Source organism: Harpegnathos saltator, unplaced genomic scaffold (assembly GCF_003227715.2).
Source record: "Harpegnathos saltator strain DR-91 unplaced genomic scaffold, Hsal_v8.6 scaffold47, whole genome shotgun sequence".
Classification (NCBI taxonomy): Eukaryota; Metazoa; Arthropoda; class Insecta; order Hymenoptera; family Formicidae; genus Harpegnathos; species Harpegnathos saltator.
The window spans coordinates 1,628,074-1,652,396 of NW_020230283.1; the positions used below are offsets into that span (position 1 = coordinate 1,628,074).

Consider the following 24,323-nt stretch of genomic DNA (forward strand, 5'->3'; position numbering starts at 1 on the left):
CGCGAACCGTTACCGGCATTCCAACGGTACCGGCACGCGAAATTGATCTTCAAATTGGCCATTAGGGAAGTCTTCTGGCCGCATCGTGAAGATTGCGCAATGCGTCCCCGTAATTGAGAAGGGAGGAAGGATCAACGGCATCGGAAATCTCTCTCTCTCTCTCTCTCTCTCCTTCTCGCGCGCGCGCTCGAGGATTCAGCCATGTCGCCTTCGTTATTTTTATTTTCGATCGCCGCTGCTGAAAAGAGAAGCGCACGATATACACGACACGGAGAAATTTAATTCATTCTTCCGAGGACGCATCGTCGGAGTCGCGTAAACACGAGGAATTCGCTCGCGATCCCCCTGCTTCCCCATCCCCTCCCCCTCCCCAGACATTCGCCCGCACATCATGAGAAGACGGCGGAAGACGTCGCACCCTTATCTGTAATCGTGTCTTCGGAGACCCGGATAAGAATATATCCGTACGTCAGTCAAGCTGAGAACAAGGATCCGTCGAGGAGGTCGCGCCGAGGGATTTTCATGTTCCAGCTGCGTCGTGTACGTGTGTGCGAGCACGTGTAAGTGAGCGAGCGTGTGCATGTATCCTCCCAGAGGCTGGACGTCAATGCGGGAACTAGCAGCACGTGGTGGGCATCCTCTCGTGCGGTGTCCCGAGGCTGAGGCTCTCGAAGCGTCTGGCAGACGCAGAAATTGCGCAATTCTAAGCACCTGAGCGTGCTCTCTTCCGCTTTACGTGCCGCAGGACACGCGACAAACTCCTCTCCTCGCGCGCTGCTCCTCAGTGACGTGCCGGCGGCAGTCGTGAATAATGCTCCGTATCCGGCGAGCAAGCGAGCGGAGACTGCGAGATCCAGCTGAAACGTTGTTTTCCGACCGCTTTTTCGGCTGACTATATCACTCCGGGATACGGTTGAAAAATTTCGCAGGCCGCTCCGTGAGACGCGCAGCGTGTCGTTTGGTTGTTGTGTGTGTGCGTGTGCCTCGCATTCGCGGGCAAACGGGGACGGGTATTGCAAGCCCGGCGATCGTGCGTGGCTGTGACGGCGGATTGTCGCCGAGATATCAGACGGCAGAATCGAGAAGGCCGTTAAAGAGAAGAGAAGAAAAGGGGAGAGAAAGGTGACGGTGAACGCCGCAAGGGTGAGCCGTTTCCCGTAAGATCTTCGTCGTCGCACGTTACGTTTACTCGACGAAAACTCGCTCACCGGCAAATCAAAGTGCGTGCGAGCGCGATTTCCAGCGCGAAATGTTTAACACATGGCGCACGAGGTGATGACGCGATCGAATTTTCTCCGGGAGAAATCAACTGTAAATTCGCGAAACGGAGACCCGGTGGCGATATTCTTCTCTCTCCGCGGGACGTTCGGCGCGATCGACGCGGATGAAAGCGTGTATTTTCACCGGTGCCGTCGGCTCGCGCCGAGCGGATCCCGCAACAATCATCGAGATAAGCGTGTACGTTGCGCCGGGCAATTAATTAAAACCCCGAAACGTCAAAGAAGCTCTCCCGAGAGCGCGTTTGAACGACCGCTTGTCGGGTTTCTCTCTCGGCACAATCCCGGGAAATTAATCGGAACGCTCGGCGGTCGGAATTTTTAACAGTCTCGGCGAACCGCCAATACGCGGTTGTCGATAATCGATTAAGCGCGATTTATCGGACTTCACGTGTAAACGTAGACGCGCGTGTTATTAAACAAGCCGGAAACCACGATCTATCGACGCGCGTGTTAATCTCTCTGGGTTGTCGAACAAAAAAAAAAGTCCCGCGGTCAGGTGAAATTTTGGGCGAGCGACTCTCGCGAGTCCCTCGCGCTTTCGCCGCGCGCACACACACACACGCGCGCGCGCGCGCACACACAACGGTTTCATTTTGATCGCGCGCGACCGTTCGCGCGAGCCGCGCTTTGTAGAGAGATTCGGTGATTAATAAAAAATGCCTCGCGCCTTGCCTCGCGTCGGCGCTTCCTGCGATCGACGTCGCCCGAAATAATTAACGGTCGATCGCGTCGAGCGATTCATTCGTCGCCGTAAAAAATAATACCTCTCCGACGCGGGGAGAGTTTATTTCGTTTTCATGAAGAGTCCCCGGTGAATCGCGACCCATCGATTAACGAGTCGTTCCGCGATTATGTCCGCCGCTCGCGAATTAATAATTCCCGCGATCCGACCGTGCGTTATCGCTCGCCCGAGTGAGCGTGTCGAGCAATTAAGCGCGACAATCGTCATCAGCGGCTTCCCCGATCTTCGGCCAATTTTTGTTGCCAATTCGTCTTCCGCGCGCTCCCCCGTCCCGGCCCGCGCCGCGCGCCGCAATCGCGACCATTGTGTACCCCGCCGAAAGCAGCGGACTCGTTTAACGGTTTACATAATTCACGCGATGAATTTACGTGTGCGTGGCGAACGGTATACTATATTAAGCGAATTCATGTCCGATGTAATAACAGCGCTCGCTAATTACATTCTCATCATAATTCGCGCAGCGCGCACGAATCTATTTCGCAGGCCATCGCAGTCCCATAGATCCTCCTCGATGCGTCTCTCTGATCTACGCGGCCACTCGATAATTGCTTTTCGCGCCGCAACCCTCTCGCGCCCCCTGGGACACGTGACGCACATGATAGCCGCCGCAATACGCGACTATATACATACGTGGGTGCTGCGACGCGCTCTTAATAAAAAATAATAAAGAAGAAATAAAAATAAAAAGAGGTCGCGAAACCGGAAGAATAGAGTCGAGAAGAACGAAGGGACAGCGAAAAAAGACCTCGCTGCAAAATGTCGGACGAACGACTCCCGTCGTCGGGAGGAGACGACTCGGTTGTGTCTGTCATTATGATCCTCTATCGCTATTGCTATCGCCGGGTTATCATCCGGCGGATTATCCTTCTTGTATCGAAGCTCGCCTGACGCGTCGCAGTATCGACTGATCCGAACTTTCCCGGCATTACCGGGAAAGTTACTTCCCTCGTTAGCCACCATCGACGAGTGCAGACAGCCGAGAAACGAAACTTCTCGTTTCCTCTCTCTCTCTCTCTCTCTCTCTCTCTCTCTCTCTCTCTCTCTTCCTCCGCTTCTTTTGCTCTTTCTTTTCCTCCTCTTTCTCGTGGTCGTCTCGTCGTCCTCTTCGTCCTCCTCCGCGTTTTCTCCTGCCCTTCCTGCCGTTCTCTTCTCTTCACGGTGAGGTAAGCGCGTCCGTTAGCTGGGAACGTCTCGTCTCGTCTCGTTTCCTTCTCTCGTTTTCACGCCATCACCGGCGTGTGTCAACCAGCCTGCCGATACGCGCAGCTTTTTTCACATCCACGTTCCCGGTCGATCTGTTCTTCTTGGCCTTGCCTCACCATCCGTCCCCGTCTCCTTCGTCACCACCTCCTCTTCCATCGCGCTCGACGAGCTTTCGGCGCGCGAACGGTCAGCAGCCGAGTTACGATCGGAAAGTAGAATCGATCCAGTTGGGTTCCGATGGGAAATTATCGCCGGGAAATTGGTGGAATTGAGACGGCCGATGGAGAAGTGAAGTTAATTCTAGATACCGCGGGGTTGTGTGGGCTTCGGAGACTACGTCAGGCTAGGAGCGTATCGTCAGGAGAGAATGCGATTTCTCTCGCGGAAAAATTGTTAAGACATTCACAGTTGCTGAAGAGTCGAAGCGCGATTTGGATCGAAAGATAAAAGGATGCAGAGCTTGAAGAGTCTGAAAGAACGTCTGGAAGCGTCCAGCGGTTTTATCACGTCTGGTCAAAGGGAGGAAAAGCCCAAAAGCATTCGAAATACCTGAGATTTCGAGGATGTCAAACGGCTCACAATGTCGTTTAAACATTCGCGTTACTTCAGAAGCTGTTCGCGTCCCAATTTAGTAACTTCCCAGGGAACAATAAGACGTCTTAAGGTGTCTTAAAGTTGTTTCTGGGACGATAAGATGGGACTAGAGAGAAGGCGTCTCAGAGACGCCTTTTAGACTTTCATGTTGCGTGGGAGTTATTATTGCGGAGTTATTAAAAGGCGATTTCAACGAGATAACGAAATCACCTCTCTCGAGTTCCGACTACAGACAACTTTAGGAGGAGCTTCGTGAAAAAAAAGTTACCTCCGAACTGGTCGAAGCGGTCGAAGCCCCGACTGCGCAAACATAGATATCTAAGATCGAAAGCACTTTCCCCTGAGAGCTGATGTGTCTTCCGATCGGAAATTAGCGAACCGACATCGCGCGACGATCGTGCTCGCTCAGGCGACTCCAGACTTTCCCATCACGACGTGCCACCGCTCGCTTTTCCTCGTAATCCCATTTTCCTCTTCATCAACGAGGCCACTCGCTCTAATGGCGTCCCATGGAAGAGCTTCTCGATTATCATGGTAACGCATTTAAACTGCATTATCATGAGAGACGAGGAATGTCATCCCGCGGATCCGAACGTGTACGGTGTTAAGAAGCTGTCGGGCTTTCGAAGCAAGGATAAAGATTACGAAACGACGATACTTCCTAGCTTGAAGATACAACGCGACTCGAAAGTCCTGTTTTAGCAAAGCGACGGGGAAAGAGAGAGAGAGAGAGAGAGAGAGAGAGAAAAAAGAGAGAGCTAACTTTTGTACGAGAAAATGTAACGGTCGAGAGTGCAAAGTCCAAAAATATCCTTATTTATATATCAAATATTTTTGGCAGGATGAAGCACTAATAATCAATATTTTGAGGTATATTCAATCAGAAAATCTTTTTAGAGCTCGTGACGATTGCGAATAATTATTTATATTATGAAGGATCAACAATCTTTCTCGGCACGTGCTTGATACTTTGCCGATAATTATTTTTTGGAAGAAATAATTATTTATAACTATCACTCTGCGTGGCTCTCGTCTACATTGTTTAATTACCAATTGGAGTATTCATCTCCGCCGTGGTCATTTTCAAGGATGACGCTGTCGTATCGTCATCGTAACATTTTTGTTATACTTTGATTCGATCAGTGCGCCTTGGTTCTGCTTTCTAGCGATACCGGTAGCGATTTTTCCGTCGTATTGTTTTAGGAAGCTTCGCGCACGATCGCGGACGAATCTAACGACGATAAGAAAGCTTTGACTGACGTCTTCATTGTTCGGTCGAAAGTTCGCCGCGGACAATGAGGCTATTCGTAGCCGACGCAACGAGCAGAACAATACTTGTCGGCACAAATATTGCTCGTGCACCGGCGCTGCTTTACGTCGGTTTCTTACAATGAAGTTCAGCGAGGTAGAAGAATGCATTATAATGTCCGACCTATCCGACGATAAAATGGTCCGCTCGAGTACGAAAAAAAGTGCCATATTGAGAGAGTGGCGTAAACACCGAATAAATTATCGTTGGAGTGTATCGGGAAGAAAGGCAACAACGAAATAGCGATGTGCTTCCGATGCGACTCTAGCGAGTTATATTTAGCGAGTTAAATTTAAAAAAAATGTAATTAAATAAATGCATCTCTTGTTTGTTAATCAATTTTAACGTACCGTTTATATGTGCCGTAGCAGTCACCGATGATCGTCATTAAGTTATCACCGCATCATTAATTTACGAAATGAAATGTAATTATTATAATTGCATTTGAGAAATCACTTTTACAAAAGAAAATGAAGAGAAGCGATGTACGACGGCATTCTCTCTGCGTAACATTGCGTGATCGAGAGAATTATAAAAACATGCATGATCGTCTCCTCCTTCCTGTACAATTCTACATAATTTCTCGAATTTCATTAGGCGCGTCATGCAGACGACACTACTTTCACATTTGCAAGCGTTTCGCATGCAATTAGTTTCGCACATTCGCAATTCGATAATTGCGTCACGCCGATTGGTCATTTTGTGTGATTTCGAATCTGCTACCTTCGGGACGACGTGACGAAATTGCTACAACGTTGAAATTCGTTGGAACGTTTGTTACGGGCAAGTGCCGCCGTCCCCCACCGTCACCTACGTGTGCACCTATGTGGATATTGTTAAATTATTGATTCGTTATTAGGCGATCTCGCCTGTGCGCTAACGAACTGATTGATTTGAATGGATCTATTGCCTCGTAATGTGCGATGGATTACAATGAAACGGAAAACCGACCGGCAGAATCAACCGTATTTAAAATTACGCGGAAATAGCGTTTTAAACAATCGACACGAGAATTCGCGCGCCGTGCTGGTGAACGAAAACGCGAAATTGTGTGTTACAATGCGCAATGTACAATCAGGGGGGTGTCCTCGCGAACAGTTCGGCTTCTGAGCGAACGTTACGTGCCGGCTGAATCGCGCATGGCCTGTCAGCGATAATTACTCATCAAGATAAGCCGTGAGAAAAGATCCCAACGTCAGGATCAATTAATTAAGCCGCTCGCCGCGTGTGTGCTCGATGCGCAGCGTGTGTCGTGCGAGAACATGCGGTTGTTCGGCAGATGGTACATATTGGAGATTTGATCGTCATCATGGATGAACGCGATTTTGACGGAGACGACACCATGGATACGGACTCGTTGGAGTTCGAGGTAAAATCGGCCGGAGCTTCGTTCAGTTTAACGAAATCGCGATAATAATTTCGACCGATATTCCGAACTCTCTCTTTTTCTCCCTCTCTCTCTCTCTCTCTCTCTCTCCCTCTCTCTCTCTCTCTATTATCGATAAAAGCAGCTTTAAAAGTAGCTTACAGCCAATCAGAAAGCTTATAAGTCACTTTTAGAGCCAGTTTTATCGATAAAAGAGAAGGAGAATTCGGGATACCGGTCTTAGTCCAGGCTTCATTCCGCAACGGTATATTTTCTCGAATGAATTTTCGTGACGCGTCGTGTTTTCTCTTTGTTTTCGCAGGCCACGCAGTTGTCGTCATGCCCGAAAAAGTTGGACCTGAGCAAAGGCGGCCTGTCGAGGATCCCTGACAGCGTGATCGCCTTCCCGGCGATAGAAGAGCTCGCATTGGGACACAACCAGCTCACCAACGTCGATAATAATCTGAAACTTCTGCACAGGTACATGCACTTTTTTCTTATCTCTCTTAGCTTTTCCACCTTTTCGTTGAATAGCTTCCATGTTGCGAAGAAAAAAATTATTCGCGGTGTAGAAGTGTCAGAGGAAGAATCATGAGGGAGAACTTTGTAGAACTCGATTTCTTCGTCTTCCAACTCGATCACCTTCCCGATCACTTTCAGCAACGAAAAAAGAAAAGAGCCAAGTAAAGAGCAGCCCTGCTATTTGAATACCGCGCTCGGCGCGAGAAAGGAGAGAAAGAGAGAGGGAGAGGGAGAGAGAGAGAGAGAGAGAGAGAGAGAGAGAGAGAGAGAGAGAGAGAGAGAGAGAGTGAGAGGGAGCCGGGAAACGAATGGAGGGAGAAAAGAAAAGCGTGCGGTAGCGAAAATAGGAGCAAAAGTTAAATTAATTGTTGCGGCGCACGTGGAATTTACTAAAGTAGAGCGAATAATTAAGCTCTGATAAGAACGAAGAGAGAGGGAAAAACGGGGGGGCCCGATAACACAATGCGGCGGAACTACAAGGAAACTTTAATTGGTAGTTAATTCGTACGTAACTCTATTCCCACGAAGGTTCCCGAAACTTCGTGCCGTCCATCTGGAGAGCAACGATCTCCGGAAGATCCCGCGGGAGCTGCTGGAGCTGCCGGCGCTGACCTATCTTAATCTCTCGGACAACAAGATCGAGATAATTCCGCCTGACATCTGCCAACTGGTCAAGTACGTGTGTGTGTAATTTCATATTTGTGTCATTAGCCTCGTGTTTTCGCTCTTATCGAAGCCGAGCCGAAGTTCGATTAGATACAACGATTCCTGCTTCAATTCGACACTCGTATCGTCTGCTTATCTCACGTTATCTCGAAGGACCTACGGTCAGGGGATTGCGTTCTTTTTTTTATTAATTACTTTTTATCGGTTGTTTGTTATTTGCGCGAGTAGACCTTGATTAGAGAGGTGCGCTGAGCTAAATCCGCCTTGTCGCCGAGTATCGGATAGCTCGGAGGTCTCCTTTAATTTCGTCGATATTAAATCTTCATTAAGGATTAACACAACACGCTCGAGCCGCGCGCTTAGTGCCGCATCGCGCAGCATCGCTATATGTCTCATTTTGCGCGAGGTTTAAATTTAATTGGTTTTAGTGACTAATAATATATGTATATATAACATTAATAATATATATCTGCAGACACGCGGGTTTATTTACATTCGCGAGATCTATTTTCCTATTCCCGTGCAGTAATCGCGCGGCGATAACTATGCACTAATGCGCGCGGCTGGATTTTCCCTCCATACCGCCTGATTTATGCGCGTCAATCTAGGAGCACAATTAATTACCAACGCATTAATCACGCGCTATTGTCGATCAGCGCTGATAACGGGCTCGTGTGGAAAATCAATGCGCACGATAATGATCGAGTAATGCTGTTAGCTCTCTCCGGTATCCCCAAAAACACAGGGCGCGATCGTCGATAGCGGATCGAAGAGCCGCGACAGAGCGAACATTTTCTAGCGTCCAACGACGAGATCGGACAGAACAAACGTGTAATGAAACCAAATGAAAACCAAATGAAAACGTTTTTAATCCTCTTGCGCCTCTGTGAAAGTTATCTTTGACTCTTTTCAATTGAATTATAAGCGACGAAGTTATATATACGAGGCAGTAGAAGCAATTGCTTTCACCCGGTTATAAAACCTCATTTTACTTTTAATCCCGAGAAACGCCTCGGAAAGCATTCCTTTTCCTGCCTCGCCGTTTGGAGCCCGAACGCAAGGAGGGAAGGAACATGGCTGATCTGTGTGTAATGCTGTCCGAAACGAAATCCAAATTGCGACAAAATTGAAGCTGTACCTTTCCGCGCCGCACGCACTCTCTCCACTTGACACATTCAACAAGTGCATCCTGGTCCTTGACGTGGTCCCGCACCCTCCTCGCGCTACTCGGCGCTGCATTTATTCCCGAGGCGCGAACATCCGGAAGCGGCGACCGGCTCCGGACCGGCTCTGCCGGACGCACGATTTTGGACACCGCGAAAATCTAATCTCGCGATCGCGCGGCCAGACGGCTGTGCACAATCGAAACGGCGATTACGTAAAAGTTTCTCGAAAACCGCTTTCCACCGGCCGGAAATGAGGATGCCGCGTAGCTCCCTGGAGCGGAGGGGGCAGGAGGAACTACGGGTGTGAACACAACGACGACGACGCTGCACGCGCTCGTACACACCGCGCGTGCGAGCACGCGGGAAGTAAAAGTGCTTCTCGCACACACACTTTACCGCCCGCGAATCTACGGGCGAGACTCTTTACGGACTTCAGTCCCGACGATCGTCATGAGTCGGGCGAGAGTCGATGAAAATTCTGAGGATTGCGGTCAAAATATTTTTTAAGTACGTTAGTAGCCCGAAAACGCGACTAAAACTTCGGTCTCGCTCATTTCGCTCATTTACCTCCCCATTAAATCTCACTTACTTATTTGTTCGAGTCTTTCCTGCTTCACCTATAAAAAGTAATTTCATAACAAGTGGAATCATTTAAATTTTCGTAGATTTTATTCTTATATTTGGCCTCAAGAGGATTCCTCTAAGATTAAGAGGAAAATATTATAAACACATTATTCTTAAAGTTAGACAAATTAATATATGTTATATGTATAATGCGAATTTTATTGATTTTAATATATAAATTTCCTCTTATGCACGGATTATTTAATCCTTTTTTTAAAGGATTATTATTTATTCTTACTGGTTATTCTTACTAGTTAATTTGAAAGAATTATTATAATGTATAACGAAAAATAATATATATGTACAGATGTACTTCTGGCTGCAGTTCTACGATAAATAAGCACGAATGAAATAAGATCGCCATAACAAATAAATTTCCGATCAGTTTTGTTACGGACTTCATAGCTGCAAAGATGTTCATCGTAACCAATTGTGAAACGTAGTTAAAGAAAAGAATATATTATTCGACTTCTTGCAATAGATTATAATGTAGATGTATTTGACCAAATATAAGTAAATTATCTTCGTTGTATGTTACAGCAGCACACATACCTTTTTTAAAAAGCGTTCCAAATATTCTGACTCATGAGCATATGATTATTTTTTCGTTCATGTCTAGAGGTAGAGCGTGACTGAACAACAGAAGCCGACATTCAAATCAACATATTCCTCTTCGTACAAGAGGAAAATTAATTGATATAAGAGGAAATCCTCTTGAAATAAGAGGAACAGTTAGAATAATATCTAACAAATGTCAGATGAATGCTTCACTTTAATCGCTTTATCGAAAGAGGAATCCTTTTTCTGTAAAAAGCTTCGCTTAGAATATGAGACTATGGGAAAAATCACTTTACAAATAAAATACCTTTTTTGGGTTGTTCTTTAGATCCGCGTTGAAACTCTTCGTTATTAATTATAGTGATGCAATGTATGCAATATCAAAGATAAATTTCTGACATTCTAAAAGTACAGCAAGCGGTAGCAAAATTATTTATTTTCCAAACGCAGTAGCGGCTTATACGAGATGGCTGAAACTTCAAGAGAGAAATTTCCTTCATTCGACTCATTTATCTTCCCACTAAAAATGCCATCGATTTCTATTTAGAAATGACGATTAATAAGGACGAGAATTCTCATTCTCCGTGATCGAAAGGAAGATCTCCAAGCTCGACGATGATCGACGATCAAGCAGCGAAGCCCGATACGCACACGCCGGGCGTCTCCGCCGCTTCTCGCACACTCGCGTGCGCCGGTTTCCACCTGAGTCGTCTCGCGCCACTGCCTCGACGTATGACTCCTGGTGTTGCCCAACGCCATCCTAGCGCGGTAGAGCCGGCACTCTTGAAGGCAGTTTTGCACGATTCACTTTCGACGATTATCGTGGACAAAACGCGTCGCGTCGCGTCGCGTCGCGTCGTCGTCGAGCGCGGAGCTCGGACCCGTGGAAAACCGAAATCGCGCGAATTCGGCATTCGCAGGACACGTGCAAGAAACGCAAGGAGCTTCCATCCTCGCGCATCCTGAGCGCATCTTCGTTGACCCAGATACGCGGAACAAAAGGATATAGCGAAGACAAAGGATCCGCCGGGCGAGCGGGTGTTGAGCCCGGCGCACGAAGACTCGATTCTTCGTACGCTCAATTCCGCGCGTCGCTAATCCAATTCGCCTTTCGCCTTTCGTTCGAACACTAATTCGCTAATAACGCAGTTAATTCTCTCACGCGAGCCGCGCGCTCGTCGCTGCGCTCTATGCGGTAATAACGGTTCCACCGAACCACCGCCATGGCGGAGATTCGGGACGAGTTAACTGCTGATACTTAATCCCGAATGAGTGAGGTGGAATCTGAGAGGATGCAGCTCGCAGGCGCGACCAGCTCGCCTTAATCAAAACTCGTCAGTCAAACTTCAATGAAATTTTTCGGCCTCGTGTTCGCGAAGGAACGAGTCTCTCCCCGAGTTTCTCCTCTTTTTTACCGCCATGTCGCACTAATTCGCGGAAGTAACTGGCGGAAGAGCGCGAGATTTTCGGAAACGCCTCGGGAGCGAGTTTTCGGGATCTCCCTTTCGGAAGATCCTGGCGAGAAGGTCGCGCGACCTCGTGCGGCGAAATTTCACGCGCGAGGTTATAATGTTATATATGTAACGAGGATTTCGCCGACTGTCGGCCGTCGCTGGTGCATGTCCGGGCCGAGCCACGGCGCATTATCGCTCGGTCCCGCTTCGTACACCGGCAGACAATTTCTGTTCTGTTACATCAGAGTGGTCAGCCAACCCATCCTCGGTCGTGCCTCCCTCTTCTGCCCTCCCTCGGTGGAAGACACACTATCCTCGGGAGGAATAAGTTCGCCTTTCAAGCGACCTCTTTAGTCCTCGGAAGAGCCGCCGCGAGCGTGCACCTCCGGCGAAAATCGCCTCGCGGGAAGCAGCGTCTCTTCGCGGATCTCGAGACCCCGAAGACCCCAACGGCGTCGCGATCGCGCGATGATCCTTGAAACGAGACTCGCCGCGTCTCGCCGTAGGAATCTCGAGTCGAGTCGTGGTAATAATTTCACCCTGCAATCGGACGACCCGAACCATCGCACCTTGCGTCGTCTGAGTCAGTGAGAATTCGCTGGGACGAAGTGCGCGACAGGAAAATTCGCCTGCCGTTAGGTGACCGGCCGAACACATAATGTCGATCTCGACGAGCCTGGATATCCTGGCTGGACTTTCACGGTGCGACTCGGAAGAATCGGAGCGTCGAGAGCGAGCGAGGCAACGAGGCAGCGCCGCTGTGTGAATCACGCCGAGTTTATCCGACAAATTATTACACCGGCCGGTTACACGACGAAAATTGACGACGGCGTTCAATGCGACGTTAATTACGTATCCCTGCACGCGCGCGTGTCGCGTATATGTGATGAATTATTGGCCACGCCAATTATCGGATTGTTGCGGCCAGCGCGACGGCCGACGAAAGAGGGGAGAGACGGACTCCGCGCGCGGAGCACGTCTGACGCGAGAGCGCTCTCCGGGCAATATCGCGCAATGATAACAATCGTCTAGGAGCCGTGCCGAGGAGGATACTCCAGATACTTAAACGCCGCCACGCGAGCGCGAGCGCGAGCGCGAGCGCGCGGCGACCGAGGAGAAGCGAGAAGAAGTGGCGAGGCAGGTGAGAAACAACGAGTGCACGCTGGAAAATGAGGCGACAATGGCTTCGCGAAATGAACATCGCTAACAACCTCTTCGCCGCAGCAGCGGCGTTCGCTTAAAATCCGGAAGCAACTATAGTCGTCCCTTCTGCCCTTTCGCGCGCTGAACTTTTAGTTAACGGTCTGGTAATTGTCGTCCGGGCGACGACTGTCTCTGCGCGCACGCGCGCGCGCGATTATAAAATTTGCTGACGATTTTCACGAGCGGTCTCATGGAGAACGTTCTCGTGAAAGAGGTGGAGCGCGCGCGATAACGCAACGAAGATCTGCGAGCTCACACGAGCCAATTGAAGCGCAGAAACGCGCGTGATCGCTCCAGTGGCAAAAATCGAAAGTCCGCGCGATGACACAGATGCTTGCCGCAATGAAGGGGTTTTCACTATAATTCGAAACTTTCTACTCAAGTGCACATCCTGTGGGCGGCTCGCTCCGTTTAGGTTCACCGACTCGCGTGTCCGTAGCTTCGGGGATACAATTCGCGTTGTAAAGTACATACCGCCGCAGTGCGCAGTGGATTGCAATTTTGCGGATGAGCTGCTTCTCGGCAGAGACGCCGATTGCACTTCTATCAACATTTTAATCAGCGCCGCGCTGAGAAAGTTCGAAACGACCGACCGAAAATTTCGCCGCGCGCGGAGAGAGAGAGAGAGAGAGAGTGAGGTGGGGGGGAGGAGGAGAGAACAGCAGGTTTCGATTAAAATCCCGTAGTTCCTCGTTACGTTCGCACGAGAATCTCGTTATCCTCGTCGTGCCTTTGATGATTCGCGATTTTTCCCGAGGACATCGGCAGGACTCTGAGCGCGAGCGAGAATGAATTTGTCTTCGAATTATTGAAATTAGTCCTTGCGATGAAGATTCTCCATCGTGTGAAACGAAAGGTCCGGTTGACTGAAATCAACTTCCCGAACAGCATGCGACGCACTTTCGTTAATTCCTTCGCCTCTTAATCTCTATTTAATCTTCCCCAACCGAACATAACGACGTCATCGTTATGTTACAGCCTGAAAGAGCTGATCCTTGACCGTAATGGCATCAAGGACCTGCCGGAGGAAGTGACACGACTGAGAAATCTGAGAAATATTTCTCTCGTCGGAAATCTACTCAGCATCGCGCCATCCTTCTTCAATATGCGAGCTCTCGCTTTGACGGTACGTCGAATACGTCCCACGTGGTTTGATTAATTAATAGATCGACGGTACCAGAGCAGAGTATTCAGGTAAATTGTGTAGCGAGGATCGCGACTAAAGGTGAACAGAACAGAATTTCTGCAACAGTAGCGTCGCGACTGTGGGACTTAAGCGGTTTTTATCGATCCGTTCAGTTTCAACCTTGACCCTCCTTGACAATTCAGTTCAACTACGTTCCCACACGTGGTGTTTAATTTCATTATTGACGATGTACGTTCCCGGGAATCTGCCTCTGCAATATTCTTCTTCTGCTCGACTTTTAAATTGGAACAAAGTACCGGGAAATCCTCAACGTCGCACTTGTTGAACAAATTGATCCTATTTTGTGTGTCCGCGATGTCTTCGTTGATTTTCATAAATAAAAACTTGAACTTCTAAAAAATATAAATACGATATTGCTGCGTTATGAAAGATGAAATATCGGTTGGAAAAAGGGGACCGAAACAAATAGACCGAAGAAGAATCACGTTCGCTACGTTTCGTTTATACATCTATTGTGAGAAAAACGAAGTGGAAAAAGAATCGCGCATTATTTCATTTAGAACGTAGGAAATATAAATATTTTAAAAGGAATGTTTTGCGATTCTCCTCTCTCTCTCTCTCTCTCGCTATTTTTCTCACGATAAAATGTATGAACGATACGTATGACCGGTTAACCTTTGCACCAACCTGACCCAGTTTCTTCTTAGTTAATAAATAGTTAGTTAGTTAATAAAATTTAATCCTGTATACACACTAATTAACAGTTACGATCCAAAAAGATTCAAAGAACATTTAATAAGTTTTTATCTCTCCGGAAAATTTCTCGATGTACGCGCGCGAAAAATAAACTATCTCTCTCTATAAACCGACAAGTTTACAACGTATCTTATGAAAAGTTGTTAAAAAACTTATGTAAGTCTGATCATGCCTTCCTTATATCCAGAGCAGAACTTGCGATAGTAATACGTGGATATTTTCAAACGCAACTCTTCTCCCACCAAGCTCTTCTTCCGCAAAATTTGATCTTGTATTATTCAATGACCCAGCCTTTACGCTGGGCTCTACAAAAAATTGTCTTATAGACTCATTAATTGTTCCCCTCCACGGAAATCTTTAGTAAAAGGCGAAAGATTTATGCGTGTTTTGAAGGGAAACCAGAGTGCCGAACGTTTCTTCGGCGGTCCTCTATATACCGAAGAGCATCGGAATTTTCTCTCGAGAAACACGTTGGCTCGGCAGACATCTAACGGCCATTTTTCGAAGCTTTGCAATGCCAGGCCTCAGGCCCAGTTTAGGGTCTGCTTTTCAACCTGCGAAATCGATACTACACTTAATAACGGACCACTGCTGTCCGTAAAACCGTTTAATTAGAGGGAAAATAATTTTGTCCCTTAAGAAAAGGAGAAAACTTCTCGTGATTGATAAATATTCTTTTGTTAGTTAATATTATTTATATTTATGAATCTGTTTTTTTTTATATAATAAGAGACCTATAGGTATAATATTCAGATTCCTGTGGAATTTTTACAGTCAAAGTTATCTCTTGGATTTTTTAATCTTTTAGGAGTTTTCAATTCCGCACAATATGATTAATATATGTTTCATGTTACAACGCACGCAGGAAGTTTTATCGAAAGGAGATCACGGCAAGTCCTACAAGGATGAGAAAGCCAGCCATAGTAACTTGCACAAGATCAACCTGAGGAACAATCAACTGAAGGGAAACATAATTCTGGGAAATTATGGCGTAAGTTTAGCTACTACGAGAATTGCTGATTGTGACGCCTAATAATTTTAAATTATCTCCAATCTATTATTTAATAACAAAAATTGAAAACAAAAAATTATATGGCGCAGCAGCTTAATGTTCGTTACTTGTTTTTCTGTTTGTAAAAAAAAAAAGAACTTGACGCATCTAGATGTCAGCGAAAATAGCATTGAAAAGTTGGACATCAGCGCTTTGCAAGAGCTGAGAAGTGTCCGCTGCGCACGAAATCATCTGACCGAATTAACTCTTTGCGGCCGAAATCTCGTGTCACTCATCGCTGGAAACAATAGTGAGTATTGTCTTTCACATGCATTGTGCGCGATTGTTATCTGCGCTTTCTATCGATTAATGAATTGAGACAAAACGCTAATGAAACGTATAATTTTCACAGAACTGAAGAAGTTAATCGTGGAACCCGTGCCAATTAATCTGGAGCATCTGGACGTTTCCTAGTAAGTGAATTAGACGTAGATTGACAATTTGTCAGCGCAAATAAAGCAAAAAGAAAAGTGGCAGAATTTATTAATATCGCGTGACGAATCACGTGATAAAAATGAAAGAAGAGAACAATCGCAATTTTCTTGTTAGATAGAATAAACTCGTATTCCTTCAGCAACAATTTAGACGCGCTGCCTGAATGGATGACCGAATTGCCAGCGTTGCGTGTCCTCTTCGCATCGCACAACACCCTGACGGCCCTTCCGGACCGGTTATTATCACAACCATCGAGACTGGAAGTTCTTCATTTGCCTCACAATCGATTGCAAGCCCTACCACCGCCCAGAAGACCGCTGAATATCGTGCATTTAACTCTTCAGGGCAATATGCTGACCACGTTACCTACCAGCTTCTTCGCGAACACCGAGAAGTGAGACGCCAAATATATCTCATGCAATTCTATTCCCGATTCGCAAATCATGCTCGAACATTTGGAGTAAACCAATCGCATTGCTATCGTTGCAAACTGCGATGTATTTCGTACTTCGCTCACGGTCCGCTTTCTTCCAGGATGAAAGTTCTGAATCTCTCCAACAATCGGCTCTCTGAGCTTCCGTTTCGCGAGGAAGCCGGCAGAACTCACCAGGGATTGCATACCTTGGAGAAATTGTACGTCACGGCAAACTGCCTGACCGATACCGCCCTGGACGCTCTGGCGAAGTTCACGTCTTTGAGAGTTCTTCATATCGCTTATAACACCCTAGACACGCTCCCAGAGAGGTGAGACTAGTAGTTTTCGTATAAGGAATATGAAAAGAAACAATGATCATGCAATTATCATGCAATATAACAAACGATAAATATTGGTGAGTAACAGTTACATGTTATGAATTATGAAATATTTTTTGTGTTTGGTAAAGTATTTGTTCAACTTGCATTGGATAATTTCGCTAATATTCTATATAAATAGCGTGGATTACAAATTTCTCTTCGTATTTTTCAATTCATCTCACGGTATTCATTTCAAATAACATTATTGAATATTTAATACGGAATGTTGCAGTTGTATCGCCGCATGGGGCGATCTGGAAGAATTAGTGCTGTCCGGCAACCGGCTGCAGTACCTTCCGGACAACGTGGCCAATTTGCGACACTTGCGCGTACTACGCGTGCATTCTAATCGGCTCTTAACGTGTCCCACTTTCAACAAAACGGCATCCTTGAAGGTGAGACTCTAGCATACGCACGTATAAATTTGCGATTTGTCGAAGCGATTTGTGTAAGGAAGACTCGTAATGACAGTCCAAATTCCAGATCATTGAATCCTCAGCTTATTTAAGCAGAAGAATATATATTAAAATTATTTATAAAAAATGCCTTTAAAAAAGACTGGTCTTGAAGAAAGACATCTTTCTTCCTAAAGATGTCTTTTCATATAAGGTTGACTTAAAAAATACGAAAATAGTAGTTCTTTTTTCTAATATATTTTGTATAAATATATTTACAGGATAAGAAACAATTTTATATAATTATCTTATTACACAAATTATAAAAGTATGTTTAGTGTATGTAATTAAATGTATCACACCGACGATAAAAATAATACATATCTATAAAGATTCAATTTGCTTAGGTGCTGGATTTAGCACACAACCAATTAGACAGAGTAAATCTGGCTACCTTGGTGCCACCGCAGCTTCAGTTTCTCGACATATCTTGTAACTCACGATTGCACGTGGATCCCCGACAGTTTCAAGTATACAGATCACAAAGGCCCATATCTTTGGTGGATGTGTCTGGACAAAACAGGCCTAGTCTACCGTCCCATCCGCATCAGCAAGAAATCGTCGCAGCAGAAAAGAATAACGAGCAACCTTGGCGATTAGGCTTTTCAGAAACTGCCGGCTCACGCGAGAAGTAAGAGTACAAAGCTGTATCTTTTAAAAATAGACGAATAGAAGATTAGATAATAACGAAAAGCTCCTTTTAAAGAATATTAGAGTTCTAATGGTTGAAACTAGAAGCTAATGATCAAAGCTAATGATCATTCCTCTATTTCTAAAGAATTTTCCTCTTCGTTTCATGTTTTTCTTTCCTTTGTTTTACTGCAGGCTATACATCTCCCAAGTAAGAATGCCATCTTTCTGCAACGTGGAAGGTCTGTTCGGCATATTCGACGGCGGCTCCAATCAAGAAGCACCTAGCGCTCTTCAAGAGATGATTCCCCGTCTTCTATTGGAGGAGCGCACAGTCAGGGAGACGTCAAAAGAATATCTAAAGTATACCTTGTTATCGGCGCATAGAGAGCTAAAAGAGAAGGGGCAAAAATACGGTATAGACGCAACTCTGGTGCATGTGATGAAATTACCGTCGCAACAGGGATATCCGAAATCCTCGACCAGGTACTCCCTAAAAGTGGCGTCCTCCGGCGATGCTAAGGCTGTTTTATGCAGAGCTGCTGGCCCTTTGACTCTCGCGTCACCCAAGAAATCTCAATCGGTCAAGAATCAATTAGGTAACGCCGCTATGTTCCCACTGGTGGTTCCTGATCCAGTGTTCGAGGAAGTGATTCTCGAAGACGATGACGAGTTCGTCATAGTCGCCAATCGAAGGTTGTGGGAAGTTCTGAACGTCCAAGAGGCCGTGAGGGAAGCCAGAGCCGAGGCTAGTCCTGTCCTAGCAGCCAAGAGGCTTCAGGACTTAGCACAGGCTTACGGTGCGGAAGACAACCTGAGCATCGTCGTCGTCAGATTGGCCGGACCCAGTCCGGGCGACATGGATCAACTTATGCGAGAACTCAGGCACGCGGTCGGCAAGAACAGAGGCCAAACCGATGGCGTGTGTCCTTGTCCTTGTTGCGTGCCGGCAGCGGTGCACAAACCGCCGGGGGCCTGCTGTTGTCACGCGAGCGAAGGCTATTATCTTAATGGCGTGTTGAAGAATATAGTGAGCAGGTAGGAAAAGATAAAGTTCAACGCAGATAAAGTGCGACGCATAAGTCGGACAACATTTGAAATTCGTACGAAATATTCCACTTATTTGGAAATGCAATTGTGATCAATTATAACTCATTGCAATTGCTATATAATTGTAATAATGTACTTTCTTTCGATGATATTCAAGATATATTTAAAAAAATTAATTTCCTTTGCGCAACATTTTTCGCAGATCCAACAAGGTTCACAGTGGTTCCGGAAGGTACTTCAAGAATTCGAGACCGACGCAGGAGAATGAAAGTCCTCCGTATAGAGATGATCGCAGCTCGCCGAGTGGCCAGTCCGACCAAGCCAGCGACAGCACGTTCAAATCTCGTCACCCGTCGGGAAGGATGTGGTCCGCAAGTGCGGCTTCCCGAGCGACGAGCAAGGCGCATCAGAGCGTTCTCATGCAAGAGAATGGCACGAGAAAAGTAACATGATATTTTTACGCTCTGACGTGAACAATTAGAATCGTAAAATAAGAGTCAGCATTACTCAATTAATTGTGTTTTTAAGATTACATTTCGTTTTTTCTTTCAATCAACATAGCAGCGTTGTTACGATGATTTCTTGATGCGTAAATAATGTTGTTAGCTACAGTTATAAGGATACGTGAGACATTAACAGCTCTTATAAGATGTTTTTTGAAGCAAGATTGCCAGAATAATTCTTCTATCGTTCACACAGTATATTATAGCATGCCAGAAAGTGGAGTTTCATTCTCCCTCAACTTTTGGCTCTCACGTGTTAATCTTCCAAAGGTTAATCAAGAAGGATCAAGCAGCTCCTGCTGAAAGCAGTATACGAAGTTCCCATTGTGTTATTTCTACAGACTATCTTAATTTTCCAGGTAACTCCCTGCCTGCCCACGCAGGAGGACGCCGTGTCGGAAAGATCGGGCGCTCTCAGCGAGGAGCAGTTTCGCTGTTGGGAGTATATGCTTGAGCAGAATACCCAACTGCTGTTCGACAAGGAGTTGGACACATTGACGAAGGCACCGTTACACCGAGGCCAGTCGAGATCGACGCCGCAATTAGGCGGCAATTTGCCTTTTCTGTCGAAAAAGTTCGGCAGCGCCAGGTCCTTCAACCCTTCGCTGCCGCGGCCGCCGGTCGTTCGCTTTGGCAGCGGACGAAGATTGTTGAATGGTGGACCAAACGCTGCGTACTTCGGCAGTCTTCAGAGGCTGATGCCGTACAATCTCGAGTACGACTTCGCCGTCATTCAAGAGCGAAGTGGCATGGATTCGTTGGAGCAGGACGCCACGAGGATGCAGCAGTATTGGGGTGTTGCTACCACCGAATTGTAGATTAAGATATGATAACATGGAAATGCACGATAGAAGGCTTGAGTGACTCCTTGAGAGAATTCCTCAGCGAATTTGAAAATATTCCACCGCGTCGTTGTAAGTGAGATAAGATTTATTTAAAGTTCGGCTCCACTTTCAAGGAAAAGAGAAAACATACATAATATTTTCTATCGTGGTCACCGTATTTAAATTACGGAGTAATAATAATGAAAACTCAACAAACAAAACGGTTCGTTAAATTATATCGCGATATTCCAATTAACGTGAATTTATTTTTGACGTTGTATTTCATTAATCGAAGCGGTTTATCCCGGGGAGATTTAACGGGGCACAAAGTAATTGCAGCTTTGTAGTTTAATTATCGTCAAAATGCGATAGAACAATTATTAAAATATATACGAAGACGGAGCGAAAAGCTTTGTCGTCAACAAACGCGCGCACATACTCCTGTTAGCGATATCGATCGCGCTGATAACAATGGCATGATGCGAGATAAGCTATGACATTCTTCGAACCTACTGCAATGAGAGACGACGGGATTTACGCTGGCGCTTCGTAATTCGCTCGTTTATTACAACTGATTCACAGGCAATAAAGAGACCGTGCCAGCCACGACGCGCCTTTACGATACGAAAGCTCGCTTTATTTCTTTATAACGGTTAATACACGGGGGAGGTTTCGCTTTATTGCGGAGCGACTTTACGACAGTGACTCCGCGGGGAATAGGAGAAGTGAGTGACAGATTGAAGAAAATTTACTTGTAAGCCGTTGACGTCCCAGGGATTGATCCGCACATTTCAAGTTCTGTCACATCTTTCTTTCGTTAACGTACAATCGCTCAAGAATTCTGCACTTCTGCTTTACTCGGAAAAATTCAGAGTTCGGGAAAGAAATATACATTCGCGAGAGATTGAAAAGAAAAGAACAGAAAGAGAAATGTGCGTTCGTATACTTTCTCCGTTCCTTTTACTGCTTCGACTACTCGCGTGGACCTTCCTTTATTTCTCTTTACCTTGCAAGTTGCAATCATTCAATTTGATGGCCCGTATTTTCGCCGCACACTCAACGCTAAATATCGTCGCTTCCTATTTTTCTTTTTTTCTTCTTGACAAGTTTACGATTATGTTGTACATACAAATTTATTACGAGTAAGTATGGCTTAGTGTATCTGTGGTAGCGTGATAGAGCAACCTACGATAGTTTATCGACAATGCCAAGAAGCACGTGATATTATTGACGCAACGCGCGAAGCGATCTCGTGCTTTCAGCGTTACGTATTGCGTGTACACATCACATGCTGATATTTTGGTTCGAGATATATACGGTGCCTCCGACGAATCACGCCTTCGTTGGCGAGATTAGTTCGAATTCAAAGGGATCTCGAAATTTAATATTGTTATGTGACACAATTGGACGAGTTAAAATCACCAACGATCAGCACTCGTGCATAAAGATTCGCATTTCCTCGCGGAAATGCGGTTAGTCGGGGACACCGCATATTTATGAGAGAGATTAAGTCGCGTTGCAAAGATAATCAAAGAGCACGCTTCCGAAGTGACTTGGTTGTTCTTTGCATTCTGCCCCCACCATTTGCGGCGCATGCCTCTCACTCCTCCGTTTGCTCGGAATTGTGCTCCTCGATTATTACGAAGAGGATCGTGCGAGGAAATTATTTTTTTATAAATACGGAGGTATTTTTGTATTCCGATATAATAGTGTAGAATATGCCCGGGAAGGAGAATCGCACTTTACAACGACCGATATTAATATTAAAACAGCAGAGCTCGACAGAACTGATACCCCTTCAATGCAAATCGATATTTAACGTGATTTTTGCAAAAAAAAAAAGAATCGTTTCAAGTATTGGATGTTACTGTTGGCACATCGCATTCTCCGACGCATCGCGTAGGAAAAATTGTACCTGAGACTGGGCCAAATAAATCGTCAGAGCGAACCGTTGTTAGCAACGGGCCGCGCGAATTAACAATGGCATATTCAACAATTAATGAAAATATTCAGCACTTTTGTATACGCGTGCTTGAAAGTTTTCTCGGGTGAGAAATTTCAAGTGTGCGAAATCTCTGCGTGCGAATTAAAGGTAACATGTTGATCTCACGGTCTGATTTACTTGACTATCATCCTCCTCGCTAGCTTGCGATCTGCTTTTCTTCGTGATGTATATACTAAGGCACATTTAATTAATTACGATTCTGAAGAATCAGGTCAGATCAAATCGCGAGAAAGTGCGACAAATTACTGAAGATTGAGAGTAAAAGTTCGTATATCCTCCGTTAATAATTCCTTGAATTCACGTTTGATATCAAACATGCTATTATTCATTAAATTCTAATCCGACTTCCTGTCAGTCGTCCTGTCAACACAATCGCATAATCACTTCCTTCCGCGGTTCGGCCGTCCAAGCGAATTCAGCAGACGACGTTGCGTTTCGACACGCTAACGTTCGTTCGTCGTCTGCCCTCCTGCCGGCTAATTTCTTTGCTCCGGCCTTGAAAACTGTTATCTTATTTGTAATGAGTTATTAACACCGATATCGCTCTGAATTTTTCTGCTTGAGATGCGACGAGAGACCAGACGGAACTTGGGTTAAAAAATAAGACCTGCTCTTACATAAGCCGCTTTGAAAAAATGTGTAAAACGTCGATAAGAAGAACAGGATATTACGCTCGAGGAAAGAATTCTCGTATCTGCTTCTTCTTGGATATTTAAGCGCACGTTCAATCAGCTCAGTTGGGGATTCGATGAGTTAGCAAAAAGTTAAGATTAAAAGGAGATAAACATGTAACAAAATTCTGCTCCGATTAATTTTGCGAGCGCGAACAGAAATTTTCGATAAAGATTGAACATTGATGAAGAAATGAATCGAAAGACGACTGGACATTAATAGTCGGGAACTAGGAACGAAAAAGTCTAACATAGCGAATCTATTTTTATAAAATTCCGACTCGCCATGGCGCATGTTTTAACAAACGACGGCATTCGTCTCGAATTTGCCTGACACCGATCAAAAATCCATAGCATAAGTCTGACGCCGCGAAATAAATACATCGTTCTGAATCGCACGTGATGAGGAATAATCTGACTGAATCAGCACGTGCTTTTTCCCTCCCACGAGTCTACCAAATAAATGCGATAAGCAGTTTCTTTATCGACTTCTAGGGATCTGTCAGTTATTCGCTGCTATCGACACGTGTCAAATTATGCATGATTAATTGTGGAACTGTATCTTCACGACATTTTTTACGTTATTGAATAAGTTCTTTCCAGGGACATTTCTCGCGAGGATTATTTTATATTCTCTCTCTCTCTATATTCAATATTGAATGTACTGTATTTTATATTTTAATTTGCGGTATTTCTGCTTGTAGCTATTCTTTAGAAGTAATTAAGTCGGTGATACTTAAGGTACAGTCATATTCCAGGATTGTTATAATGTAACCATCTGCTATGTTCAACAATAGCAACACAAATTATCTCTCTGTGGCTTCTCGAGACAATAATTCAATATTATCTCTGAGTTTTTCTCTCTCGACGGACAAAGAAAAAGAACAGTGACACGGTACATATACTGAATCGCAAACTAATTAAATGAATGTACACGCTCGCTTGTGACCTCCGCTGTTTTTGACGAGATAAATCCTTGTTTACTCCTCTAGTCGCGCGTATCCGGGAACGAAGTGAGCTCATTATTTTCCGACACGGCTGATGTCTGAATGTCAATGATACCAATTAGATTAGAAAAGCGGCGATTGACTCGCGTTATCTTATCTCTGCGCATCTTCAGAAAGCGAACTTTAGAAAGCAACGGGGAAGGTAGCGATTTCGTAACCGTCGAGAAAAATGCACGGCTTAAATGGCCATCCATTGTAATACGCTATAAGCGCTGTTAGTATCAGCACTTATCGCGACTGCGAGCCAAATGCGTAAAGAGGAGATGAAGGTGTCGACAGAGTGCTGGATTTTTTCCGTGATAACCGC

At 45.6% G+C, this 24,323-nt stretch overlaps 1 protein-coding gene and 1 non-coding gene across 2 annotated transcripts in view; one reads left to right on the forward strand and one right to left on the reverse strand.

Moving 5' to 3' along the window:
• Phlpp (PH domain leucine-rich repeat protein phosphatase) overlaps positions 1–23,616 on the forward strand; it is an 83,596-nt gene extending 59,980 nt beyond the window's left edge. Inside the window, exons 6-18 of the mRNA XM_011147271.3 lie at positions 6,817–6,974; positions 7,545–7,691; positions 13,666–13,813; positions 15,456–15,581; positions 15,738–15,891; positions 15,994–16,054; positions 16,216–16,470; positions 16,611–16,820; positions 17,104–17,266; positions 17,674–17,957; positions 18,152–18,994; positions 19,209–19,449; positions 19,869–23,616. Coding sequence (XP_011145573.2) covers positions 6,817–6,974; positions 7,545–7,691; positions 13,666–13,813; positions 15,456–15,581; positions 15,738–15,891; positions 15,994–16,054; positions 16,216–16,470; positions 16,611–16,820; positions 17,104–17,266; positions 17,674–17,957; positions 18,152–18,994; positions 19,209–19,449; positions 19,869–20,327 — 3,249 coding nt within the window. The 3' untranslated portion in view covers positions 20,328–23,616. The remainder of the gene's footprint in view (positions 1–6,816; positions 6,975–7,544; positions 7,692–13,665; positions 13,814–15,455; positions 15,582–15,737; positions 15,892–15,993; positions 16,055–16,215; positions 16,471–16,610; positions 16,821–17,103; positions 17,267–17,673; positions 17,958–18,151; positions 18,995–19,208; positions 19,450–19,868) is intronic.
• LOC112589331 (U5 spliceosomal RNA) lies at positions 14,875–14,997 on the reverse strand. The gene has a single exon (XR_003113474.1). It is a non-coding gene; the product is annotated as a U5 spliceosomal RNA (small nuclear RNA).
• Positions 23,617–24,323: the final 707 nt, after the last annotated feature.